The sequence below is a fragment of the Hetaerina americana genome, unplaced genomic scaffold, assembly GCF_022747635.1.
Source record: "Hetaerina americana unplaced genomic scaffold, ioHetAmer1.1.p SCAF_16, whole genome shotgun sequence".
In the NCBI taxonomy this organism is placed as follows: domain Eukaryota; kingdom Metazoa; phylum Arthropoda; class Insecta; order Odonata; family Calopterygidae; genus Hetaerina; species Hetaerina americana.
In genome coordinates this window covers 9,664,825-9,678,162 of record NW_027286719.1, presented here as the reverse complement: position 1 = coordinate 9,678,162, position 13,338 = coordinate 9,664,825, and the positions used below count along the sequence as shown (strand labels likewise).

Sequence of the window (13,338 nt, the reverse complement as noted above, 5' to 3'; positions counted from 1 at the left end):
TAAACTGACACACTGAAACCGAGTGGTTAACCTTGCAAGGTGTCGTCTATTATATAGTAACCAATCTTAATCCTTTTATTTCAGTAATCCTCTCCTCATTGCATGATGTCAGGCTCATCTGTTAACAGGTACTTCTGTGGTTCAGTGTGTTAGCTGTGTGGTTCTATTGGTGTGTTGTTCTTTTCTTGGCTGTCTCACAGGTTGCTGTTGTCTTGGAAGTGTCTCTGTCAATCTTTTAAAGAGGTGATTCTGAAAACCTGGGATACTAAATGGCTATCACCAGCTGCATCTTTTTCTCTCAAACATAGTGATGTTTAACTATTATTATTACCTTTTTTGTAATAGAAAGACTGCATTTTATAGTTGATCCTTCTCTAAGAGCATCCTCAGACAGCTGTGCCACTCTATCTTTTCTCTGTTTTCATACACTATAGATATATCTATGTGCCCATCTGTATTTACAGTTGCCTTTTTTTGAAGAAAGATAATTTGTGTGCTTTTGCCATTCAATTCTCATGAGAGACACCCATTTTGGTTTTTTATTTTAATCTCCTTTCTTCTTGCTTAAAAATGAAACTGTTGCACCTTGTGTTGGATTTAAATTTAATATGTACTCTTCTGCAGCTTATTTATGTTGTATGAATGTTTAGGATCTCATCATGCAATACAATAAAATTTATCAGTACCAGATTCATTTAAAGTTTTCAAGCAGTGTTTCCTTCTATTTACCTACAATTCTTTTATTTTAAGATTTAGTTTATGGCTGCACCAGGAAGTTGATTAATTCTTTAGTTTAAATAAGTTTTCATTTTTGAAAGATTTCTTTAAATGGCTTTTTAAAGTGATATAACCTGTAAATATTTGGAAAAATAATGTCATTGGCTGTTTAAATTCAGTGTAAACTTGGTTTATTTCTTTAATCTTAAATGTTCTAGTACACAATGCAAACCATCTAAATCCTTGCTATGAATAAATTTGTGCAGCTATGAACAGAAAAATTTTTACAACATGCTCTGAATTTGTGCTAACTCTCTCCATTTGTCATTTAAGTCAAAAGAAATGTTTCTATCAAGATGTAAAAATTAGTGGAAAAGTTAATATTTTGCATGGTCAGTTATTGAAGGCAATTGAACTGAATCCAGGCATTATTTTGGAATTTTCTCATGCTCAGTGCATTCTATTTAATGGTTAACTATGCAGGTATATTATATCTTGCCATGGTGCACTTCTGGAGAGATATAGTATGAATTCTCAGAGAGTCACATTGCACCCTGGCTCTGGCTGTCTCTGTGGCACCAAAGACAAATTTCTATCTTTTATATAAGCTTTTATTTGTATTATACTTGACACAATGTCTGCTTGTAATTAAAAATGCTAGCATGTTGGATTGTTGATAGATATGGCTTTGTGTGTTTTAAAGCCTCATCTTTTACTGTATACATCTTTTTAAATCTCTTGTTGTTAATATGAGTTAACGGCTATTTTTTGAAGTATCAAGAGTCTTTAAATTGACTTTTAAAAAGCCCAAGCTTTTAATTGCAGCAAGTCTTTCTCTCATTGGGCTTCAAGTGTTCCAGCTTATGATATAATCAATTTATTCATTCATCATTTAAAAAGCTGGATAGTTCTTGTTATCACATTCCAATTTAATATACAATTCTGTAACATTCAAAATAAAAATGTGAGGGAAAGTAGTCATTAATCCCACAAAACATAATTTGGAGTGAGTTGGAAATATACATTTTGAAATAATTGTTCTTCTTGTTTTACTCCTTGGTTATTGGAGAATTAAGTAATCATAATGTCAAGAAGCAAAAAGTCATAACATATGCAAAGGAAATGATAATTAGTCTTTCATAGTTGGCTTTAAAATTATGAATGCAGTTGTCTAATCCTGACTTTGCTGGAGTAATGATCATAATTCTTGGGAATTGAGAAAGCAATTGCCCTTTTGAAAAATACAATTTAGGAGCAATAATATTTGTAAATAAGTAGAGAGACTTCATTTAAATTAACTTTTAATGGACTGATAACAATACAAACCACTAATAAATGTCTCTTATTTCAGGCATACCCCCTCAACACAGCTCTGTGTCATCAATTGCTGCGTCTGGTATTAGTGGGGGTCATTCTGCTGCATATTATCAGCAAGGCCCAGATCAATCTCAACATAGTCCTACCAAGTACCCTGAAAATGGCCATGACACTTTGTCTGATTTTGTGACATTTGTCTGCCAAGAGGCCGAAAACACGCAGCAGGGATCCCAGGTAATTACCTTCCATGTGAGTTGCATTCAAATCTCTGCATGAAAAACTAATCGACGAGTTTTAATTTAATCTAGCTAGTAGCTGGTAAATTATTGCTATGTCTTTGCAGATGAGTATAATATATTGAGTTTAATATATTGCCACTTTTGGTTCTGTGCTACACATTTTAATTCTGGCAATGCCACTTTATGCATTTTTCACAACCAGCCAGTTGATGAAAAACTTATTTTTTGTAAATCTCAGGAGGATTTTTGCCATATAAACACAATTAACTAAAGTTCTCTTGGTCTTCACTGGCTTAAGTGAAAATTCAATTGACTGATTGGTGAAATCTGCACATAAAAGAAAAATGAAAAGTGACACAAAAGTTTCCCTTATTAGTACACTATTAATATGGAATCCTATCCCATTTTTCCAAGGATTCAGCATATGATTTAAGAAAAAATAATATTAATTTTTAATTAGTATTTTTGGATTGATTTGCCAAAAAAAGTATTTATTAATGAAAAGGTTACCTTAGTGGCAACCAGGTATTATTTGTTCATATCAAAATATTTTACAAATTTATTAATTAAAATATAAGTAGGGGTTGCATTCTGTAACTGTGCATTTTTTATCCAGTGAATAAAATTTTCCATATTCCTCATTTTGTGAAGAACAGACGCATTATTTAAAAAAATGAATTTTTTCTGTCTCATTTCCAAAGAAGGTGAAAATAAATCATTTACTGTTTTTATGGAGTGTAACCCAAGGAGTGTATTTTTCATTGTGCTGGCTCCAGTAAATGTATTGCAGTTTCCTTATTTCCTCTTAATGACTTAGTTACGCCATCCTGTGGCAGTTCAAAGAGATTTTAACCATTACATCAGTTCTCTTCCCCGGCCTTAGTGTTTTTCACGCAAATGATAAAGTTGTGAAACATTCAAGAAATGACATTTATGAGTCATGGATTTCACATGAGCCTGTAGCAAGAAAATTTTTAATAGCTGTTCAAGAAATTGAGCATCACCAATATGAAAGGTGATGAAATAAATCCATCTCTTGAGATGGTTACATAATTATGATTATGATGTTTATTGGTTCCTAAGAGACTTGTTTGATAAATATATGGAACATTTCACATTGATTGCAAATATTCCAGACAAACATGATGCAGTTGTACTTAGAATTTGAATACAAATGACAGCCACAAATAAAAATTAAAATAGTAAACAGGAGCAGTAAAAGCATGCATCAGAATAAAATTATTTATCAACAGAGAGAGACATGAATTCATCCACATTATAGAATTGATGCACGCACAGGAACTGATAAAGTTTTGACTTAAATGACAAAACAATTTTTATTTCCATTAGTTTTCTAGGTCATTATTTCAGGAATTTCACACCAGCATAACATGGGCACTTAGCAAGCGTAGCTGAGTTGTGGGCAGTTTTCCTCAGATTATTACAACCTCTTGTGCTGTGCCTATGCACATCAGTTTTGGTTATTCAATTTAACATTGCTTTGTTTTGCTGTACAATAATAATAGCATGGAATGTGCAGGAATAGTTCAAATTCTAAATTTTTCAAAGTAATGTCTCCATCTTAATGCCCTTGGATATTTATGTAGGATTGTCACTGCCCATTTTCACAGCATGAAGAGGCACATGGGATGATATGAGTGCCCCAACAGAGTAATACCATATTTCAGTCAACTAGGAATTAATAGATGATTAACTGAGAGAGCTGTACCATCATCAACCAGGGTCTCAATGTTTCTCAGGATGTTTTACGTCCTTCAGCAAATTTAGAGCTTAATTGGCCCACTGCTTTCGTTGTGTATGGGGTGAAGTTCCAGGTATGCAGATTTGGTTGTCTTGGGACCCCCAAAAGAGATCACTTCTCGACTGAGGAGCCCATTGCTGGAAGATGGTGTCTGTGTCTACAATGAACAAGAGTGCATTCCTTGTTTGCCTTGCCAGAAACATCTGCATTCTCTCTAGTTTCATCAGTGAATGCCATGGAAATCTTTTGGGTATCAGGAACTGGGCCGCACTTATCCTAGATATCGGGTTTTGGATGAATAGCATCACCTGCGTGGCTTGAATTCTGAGTAACTGGTCATTTATAATCCGTTGCTATAGGTGAAGGTTTGGTAGCAGTTTGGCCAACATGGTGTAGTACATCTTTACAAGGTTTTGTGGCAAATTAACTTGGTCGACAGAAGAGACAACTGTTTTGAATTATCTGGCGCAGAAGTCTGGGCTTATTTTAGAACACCCACCTCTCATTTGAGAAATTTGATGTCATCTGCCATATTAGATATTTTTAAAGTTGAACCCTGGCAAGAAAAACTCTTCCAGAATAAGTCCTGGCATTCAAGTTTAGATAGACCTGAATATTTAGAATGGAAGTTATAGGAGCCACACAAAGGCATGTTATCATTAGATGCTATCTTGCCGATTATTAGATGCTGTATGGTGGTAAGTTATCATTATGGATCAGTAGTGATAGGTGAAGTTGTATCACCAGTGATATGAGTTACAGAATATGACCCCAGTATGTGGTAGACCAATGGTGATTCTTCAAAATTAAATAAGATCATAGAAAGAACTTAAATAAAGTGCATAGTATTTGTAAGGTATATAAACTGAGTTATAATCAAATATATGTTTTGATTGATATATCAATTAACAAGTTATCACAAAATGTGAGAATTTCAAACTGTAAATATGGTAAAAATAATTGGCCTTGACCAGGATTGCCTATTTTACGGCTGAAATTTAAGATTTTTATCATTTTATTAACTGCAAACTTTGAACAGACTTGCTAGAGGGGTTATGTTTTGTGGATGACGGTTTGAGACATTTTTAACCCAAAGAGGATATTAAAATTGCATGTATGAACTGTTAAATGGGTGTTATCATTTTGCTCTGGTACCTTCAAATAGTGGTGTTTCTTACATTGTTTTGTCTGTGAGTACAATTCACAGTTATTAATGCAAAATATGTGGATTATCAACTATACTCTAAAAATATCCATTGTTTTTCCTGATGTATAATGCTATGTTATGCTAAGGGATTCCAATTATATTATAGTGGAAGCTAGGTATTTTAAGTTTATAGGCCATGTAAAATATTTCCAAAGATCCTGTTTGTGGAAGTTATAAAGAGCTGAAGAACCAGGTTACACTATTATACAACTTATTTACTGACAGGGCCTTCAGGTGTTCTGTCCAAAGACTCAGTGCTACAAAAAAAATTGAAGATTTCCGTATTTATGATCTTATTTTCGTTTAAAAGTGTTGACGAAGAAAGTCCAAAGTTCTATCAAGTTTTTCTCCCTAATCTGTTTGCCATTTGACTTGCCAGAGCTGCAGTATTTTGTGTAATTGAGATTGGAAATTTCAGTTCAACTGAGCATTTGGATGATTATTCAGCTTCTTATTTTGTGGCAATGCATATACCATTTCATGGTAATTAATTTAGAAACACTCCTAGGACTGCAGTAGAGTAAAAGCTAAGTTGCAACTGAGTGACAATGACTCCAAGGGCATTGATATTGTCCTTAACCCTTTCGTTGTGGCTCACTCAGTTGCAGCTGAATACCCGCTCCTCACATGTTGCGGAAAGGGAGGGTATCGTGTCTCCGTAACCTATATTATTCCAAAAATAATGAAAATATGGAAATAATAAAAATAATCTAGATTCACTCTTTATTTTAATGTAAATTTGTCATCAATTTATGATGACAAATATAATTTTAATAAAATTTCAAAGTATGATAGTGCACCACAGAAAAAGTGAAATGTACATTCACAGCACCATACCACTCGAACATACTAGATATGTTTACAGTAGTGAAAGGGTTAATAATAATATTTTGAAATTGGAAATAAAATGCATGAATATTATTCAGGAATCCTGATGGTCAATGGATGTGTGCTAGAAATAGATTTTTTTCTGAATCTCTATCTTGCTTGCTTACCTTTGTAATTTTGACCTTATTTCATTCTTAAATGGTCATTGCAGTCACAACCTGGGACCTCAAGAAGCCCATCCAAATTATCACAGTACTACCCAAGTTCAATGCTTCCACCTCCACCACCGCCACCAATGGCCCGCCCTGTGGCAATTATAAGATCAACAGGTAAACTTTTACTGTAGTACATTGGCGTAAGTTTATTATTTGTCAAATTATGGTTTTTGAATATTCCTATTTGTTTCTTGTAATTCTTTTTAATATCCAAAAGAAATCCTGTGATCTCCCTTAATGTAGATTTAAGTAGTTTTTGTAGAAAATATATATTTTTAAGCCATCGGTGTTAACTCTAATACATACTACTGGGATACAATTCACATAATTAGTGGACACACATGTACTTTATAATGAATTTTTCATACTTTCATAAAAATTGTTAGATGATTACTACTGTCCCACTTTTGTATTGAACACTGTCATACAAAAGAAAGTAAGTAGATGGAAAGTGGATTCCAATATTTTTTCAATTTATAACAAATTGTTTTGAAATATTCTGTATACAAAAACAAATTTTTAAAAGGTAACCCTCATGTAAGTGTTTTCTCCTTCATTAAACTGAAATGAATCAGCTTTGCATTTTGTGGACTTCATCAAATTAAATATTTGAATTTGGAGATGTAATTCAAAAGTTATGGTAACACATGACAATGCAGACTCAAAATATTCATTAGAATACTGATATAATTTAATTGGATTGCATGCATTTTTTTCATCTTTATGGAGCCACTATTGTAATCAATGCATGATCAGGAGCAGTATTATTATCACGCATCTTCATAAAAATATTTAATGAAACTTCAACTGCCACGCTTGGACAACCTTTTAGCAACTGTGGGAAACATATCTGCTTAACAGCTAACACTTTGTGACAATTATAGACAGGTAGAGTAGACTCTTCATTATCCAGGTGGAAAGGGAAATAATTCCAAACTTCTCTGGCTCTCTGGTCCTGCTATGTTCTTTCTCCCTTCTAATTTTCTTGAGGCCTCCTCCATAACTACTCATTTTGTCTGTATCATTTACATAAACCAAACTTCATTTTTTATGTGATGCCTGATTTTAATCCATAAATTTTTCTTGTTATCATTTGCTTTTCTTTGTTATAATAATGTATAAATATTTGATTAGTGGCGGTAGTTGATCTTATTATCTAAAAATTTATTTTTCAGTCATGTTTAATGTCCTCTCATCTCATTGTGTAAAAATGTCATTTAATTATGACTTCAATTTTCAGCTGAAAATATGGTAGGCAATGCTAATTTCAATGGGTGTTGTGGCATTGCATCAGCAGTTTCTATTTTGTTGCAGAAATATTTTGAGATTCAGTATGTTCTGATGGGCAACCAATTTGGACCATACAGAGGGAAGTTAATTTAAAAGGCTATCAAATTCTGGTTCATCATCAAGGAGGATATTGTAAGTAATGCCATCTGTGTAATTTACATAAAGGAAATGAGACAAGATTGTTAACCATCTCCTTCCTAATGCAACACCTCCTGGAAAATATGTGCCAATATATGTTATGCCTGATGATGATACAGATAATCAGGGAATAAACTTGTCATCCATCATCTAGGTACTTTGCATGATAAGTGGCAGAGGAAAAATTGAATTTGATGGTTCGTTATAACAGGTGTGTCACCTCTGGGGTATCTATTCAATGGCAGTCACCAGAGTGTGGAGAGTATGAATGCCTAAATTTGACTAAATGTCAGTATTTATAAAAATGTAAAGTAATGATAGGGACTTACCAATTAAAATGTTGTGCTAAATTTTATTCTTTGCTAATGAGGATTCATTAATCATTTAGTTTGTGCATCGATAAATGTTTTCTGCATGTATGCTTGTCATCACAGTAATTACATCAATATTCTGTACAGAATATAATGGGTAATTATGTACAAACAGGCATTGTTCTATCCAATATCTGCTATAAAACATATGAAGAATTATTTTCAGCATTTCAAAGTAAAAAAATACACCCAAAATCCTTCTAACTATGTAAGTAAAAATGATTATAAAGATGACTTAAAACATCTGTAATGCCATAATTAATTCTATAAATATGTTTATATAAGGAAAAAATGTTTGAAAATTTTAACATTCATATTGACATATAACCCACTCAACCCATCCCATTGTGGTGGAACCTCGCTTAATTAGTATATTTCCCTCCAGGAACTTTACTCTTAATTTCTTAATTTTAAACACTTATTGAGCAAAACAATAGTTCCCTAGTTTGTATATAGAGATACAGGGTTCGTTCGGAAAGTAATTCAATTATTGTTGAAAGTAATTTAATGAACAGATTTGAGGGGATGTGGGGAGAGGTGAGCAAATAGACATGTTTTACATCGAGGTTAAGTAGGGGAAATATTAGGAAATTTGTTGGGGGGGGGGTCATAGGGTTGGTGGATCTCAGAAGGTTTTTGAGATTGGCGGGTCGTATGTATGTGAGACAGGGGCATTGGGGTAGTAAGGATGAGGTCGCATTATTGTCGTGCAAAATAGGAAACAGGTCTTTTCAGCCAAAGGTCAAAAATTTTCAGCCTGTGTGATCTGGTGTAATAGGTGGGAGAGAGGTTGAGTCCTGCGTCAGATGTGGGCTTGTTTTTATATGGTGTGTTTTCTAAGTGTTACTATTTTATTTGTGTTAAATTGTGCCATCCAAATATATGTATGTGTCTATTCTATTCTATTTGTGTTATATTGTGTCAGCCCATTATTGTGCCGCTCGTGAGTTTTTCCGTACAATCGTTATATATGTATAAATGTGTATATTTATGTATATATTAATGTGTGTGTGTGTATATATATATATATATATATATATATATATATATATATATATATATATATATATATATATGTATATATGTGTGTGTGTGTATATATATATATATATATATATATATATATACACACACACACACACATGTCGCGGTAGTCCAGGGGGTAGAGCGTTGGACTGCAGACCGGAGGGTCCCGGGTTCGATTCGCGGGCGAGGCACTCTGGGCACCTACAGCTCCACCCAAGCTAAAGTGATTTTTCGAGTACCAGATCTTCCTGGGAAACCACAACCGGCACAGGGAAAGGAACTGGCCCCCCTACCCTGATGTGTGAATTTTCACACGCCGTAAAGGGCTTAGTACTGGGTGAACTCTACCATCACCTACTAAACTGACCTTCGGGTTGATTACTGTGTTTATGGTTTATGATTTATATATGCATGTATATATATATATGTATATATATATATGTATATATGGGTGTGTATATATATGTATATATATATATATATAGTATATATATATATATATATATATATATATATATATATATATAGTGTATATATATAGTATATATATATATATATATATATATATATACACATATATACATATTTATACATATATATATATATATTATTATTATTATTTTATTGATATTATTAGGTAATCTACCGGTTATGGTATATATATATATATATATATATATATATATATATATATATACACATATATACATATTTATACATATATATACATATATTATTATTATTATTATTGATATTATTAGGTAATCTACCGGTTATGGTAGGTTTTTGGATGGACATAATTAATAATTAAATAATTTGTGACCCCTAGCAAAACACAATATCCCACTCTATATCAGGTCCCTCTTCATCTCTGAGTACTTTCTTCCTCCCTTCATCCTGTCCAACATCCCTATCCTGTTCCTTCCCTTTCCTCTTTTGCCCAACATTCTCCCCTCTATCACAGTCTTCAACATCCCATCACCGGTTAATACCCCCTTCATCCATTTTTCCTGCCTCCATAGGATTTCTCCCAACAAACCCCTATCTTCGGCGTCCATACCAAGTACTTCCTCATTTGTTTTCTTCTCTGTTCATTTCACCCTCTCCATTCTTCTACACACCCACATTTCAAAAGCCTACAGTCTACGTCTATCCTCCTGCTTCAATGACCACGTTTCCACGCCGTACATAGCTACGCTCCATATCAAAGTTTTTACCAGTCTTTTCTTAACATCCTTACTCAAAGTCCCCGTCATCAACTCCCTCCTCCTTGTGAAAGCCTCTTTGCCTAGCGCAATTCTTCTCCTTACGTCCCTACTACTTTGACCGTGTTGGTCCAAAACACAACCGAGATACGTAAACTGTTCTACCTGCTCTAGTTTTTGCCCTCCTATTTTAATGTTAAGCTTAGCCTTTTTCTTTCTAGAAAATCGCATAACCTTTGTTTTATTAATATTGATTCTCATCCCATACCTGTCACACTGAGTTTCCAATTCACTCAGCAATGCTTGCAGCCCCTTGGCTGACTGACAAACTCAAGCTTGGTCATCAGCAAACCTAAGTGATTTTACGAATTCCCCGCCCACTTTCAATCCTACCTCCAGTTCTTCCCACGCCTCATTGATCATTTCCTTTGCATACAGGTTGAACAGTAACGGTGATAATGGGCAACCCTGCCTTACACCTCTTCCTAACACTGCCCATCCATACTCCCCATTTCCCACCCGCACCTGAGCAGTCTGAGACAACTACAGGTTGCGGATTAGCCTCCTTTCTCTCCAATCTATTCCTATTTTCTGCAATATAGTCATTAGTTTTTCCCAGTTCGCTCTATCAAAAGCTTTTTCGAAATCTACGAAACAGGCAAATATCTCCTGGTTGTGTTCTATACTCCTCTCGATTAATAATCTCATTACTGCAATGGCATCACGCGTACCTCTTCCCTTCCTAAACCCAAACTGATCATCCCCTGAGTAATCATTTGCCGTACTCTCTATCCTTTTGTTTATGATTTTGAGAACAACTTTAGCTGCGTGTGATATCAAACTTATTGTCCTGTAGTCCTCACATAATGTAGCCTTTACCTTTTTCGGAATAGGAACTAAAACTGATCTCACAAAGTCTTCCGGCCAAATTCCTTCCTCATAAATACTACGGATCAGCCCATATAACCTGTTCCTCCCACATTTTTCTAAACATATCAATAGTTCTGCGGGAATGTTATCCACCCCCACGGCCTTATTTAGTTTCATCTCCCTTAATGCCCTTTATACATATAAATATATAAATATATATATATATATATATAACGTTTTGTATTAGTTTTATTCAAAGAGAGTCACATGAAGTCAAACCCAACATTTGCTTTATTGGAATTTAAGTTTACCCGTAGTTTACATTTTAATAATTTCTCATACATTGTCCTCTTTTTACAATGCATGTGAACCCTGTATTTATACGTTTAAATTTCAGTAATTCAGCTATTTGCACTACTTTGCTCAGTATTTAAAAATTTCACTTTCTAAAAGAGTTATTCATGTACATCAGCCATTCTAAAAATAAACTTTTGTGGCATTGATTCTTACATATGCACCTTAAAAAATGAGGGAGAGCAGTAATGTGAACAGTTTTTGCTAATATTTTGAATATAGTGGACACTAGTGATGGAAATGTGAACTACTTGATCCTGTAATCTCAGCAGTCAGCCAGGAAAAGATTTGTGCTTATAAATGAATCCATAGGATGGCTAGGAGTTAGTTATGTAATTTATGCATTGCAATAACACCTGAGGGAGAGTATTCATATTGCACATAAGTTGAAGTTATGAGGAATGAAAATGGCATATACCCAAACATGATGAAAGTGAGAAAATTTAAAAAAAGAAGTGTTAACAAACATGTTGAAAAAGAAGTGGAAGAACTGGTGACTGCCAACTGGGATCATTTGCACTGCCCTGAGGCAACTGATATAACGCTGATGAGCTCCTGAATATTAAAACATATTGAAACTTGCTTTATTATGTCAAAACTAGACTAAATCAAAATCATTTTATTTCCTTAAAACAATTTTGATGGTTGACAACTGTTTGCGCTAGTCAAATCGAATGGTAAGGTAGCTCAGTGTGTCATGTGTTAAGTTTTCATCAATCACTGGCGAACATAAGTGTTTTCCTGTTTGGCAATGGAAAGATGAAGTGCAAAATGAACATTTTCAAATGAGAGCAGAGAACGATTTTGGAAAAAGTTGATTCTCATGATTAAATCTGTATTGATCTGGTGAAATGTATAAGATTGTAGGCTTTTACACTGAATATAATGGTGAAATATCGTGATTCCACTCTGAAACATACAAATCAGTATGGACATTTTTCTATGAAGACAATATATGTCAAGAATTCCAAGCATGAAGAATTACTGAAAGATTAGTAGCATCCATTGGTTTGTTTGATAGGTTTAAAAATAGGTGCAAACCTGTATACAAGGCTGTGTGTGGTAAAAGTAGAAGTGTTGATGTCTGTGAATGAGGCAGTTAATTTTTATTGTCACTGCAGCAAAAAAGCTGTGCTTCAGAGGGGAACAACTCAGTGAAGAGGTGCTGAGCAAGCAAAGACTGACTGTCTTATTAATCACAAATACAGATGGAAATGAGAAACTTTAGCCTCTAGCGGTTGGTAAATCAAAGAGCCTTAGGTGTACCCTAGGTCAAATATATAAAAATGTTGGTCACTGGACAATATAGCATTTTCCAAGTCAAGAATGACCTAAGAAATATGAAGCTGAGCTTCATTCCCTGGATGCAAAAATGGCATCTCAGTACAGGAAAATCTACTGCTTATTGATTAGGTTCCAGCCCAAGAACCATGTATACTTGTTATGTGGACTTATAACTTTGATAAATGCATGGTTACAACTTTTTCCTGCAAGTTGTATCAATGAGCTTCAACTACTGGATTCAGGTATAATCCATGCATTGGAGGAGCATTATCGAAGAATTAATATGGAGAAATTGATGATTCAACAATATATAACTGCTCTAGGAAGGCAGGATTTTAATTTGATTGTGATGAAGAAATCCCTGTTGAAGTTATTCATGATGATGATGGTGATGCTATGAACAATAACTTCAGTAATATAGCATGTGAAAGTTAACGTTCTACTCTTCCTTGGAAACTCCTTCAATGGAAATTCTTACTCCGCCTATTTGCATTTTCCCACATTTTACACTTTTT

At 34.0% G+C, this 13,338-nt stretch overlaps 1 protein-coding gene across 7 annotated transcripts in view; it reads left to right on the top strand.

Annotated features, from left to right (window-relative positions):
• NfI (Nuclear factor I) overlaps positions 1-13,338 on the top strand; it is a 408,654-nt gene that overhangs the window by 374,741 nt on the left and 20,575 nt on the right. For 5 of the 7 annotated variants that reach the window (XR_011700587.1, XM_071584089.1, XM_071584086.1 and 2 more), the window contains 2 exons: positions 2,069-2,283; positions 6,282-6,399. Coding sequence is in view for 6 of the 7 variants with exons in the window: in XM_071584089.1 (XP_071440190.1) it covers positions 2,069-2,283; positions 6,282-6,399 (333 nt within the window). In the remaining variant the exon portion in view is untranslated. The remainder of the gene's footprint in view (positions 1-2,068; positions 2,284-6,281; positions 6,400-13,338) is intronic. The other 2 variants (XM_071584087.1, XM_071584090.1) reach the window with 1 other exon arrangement.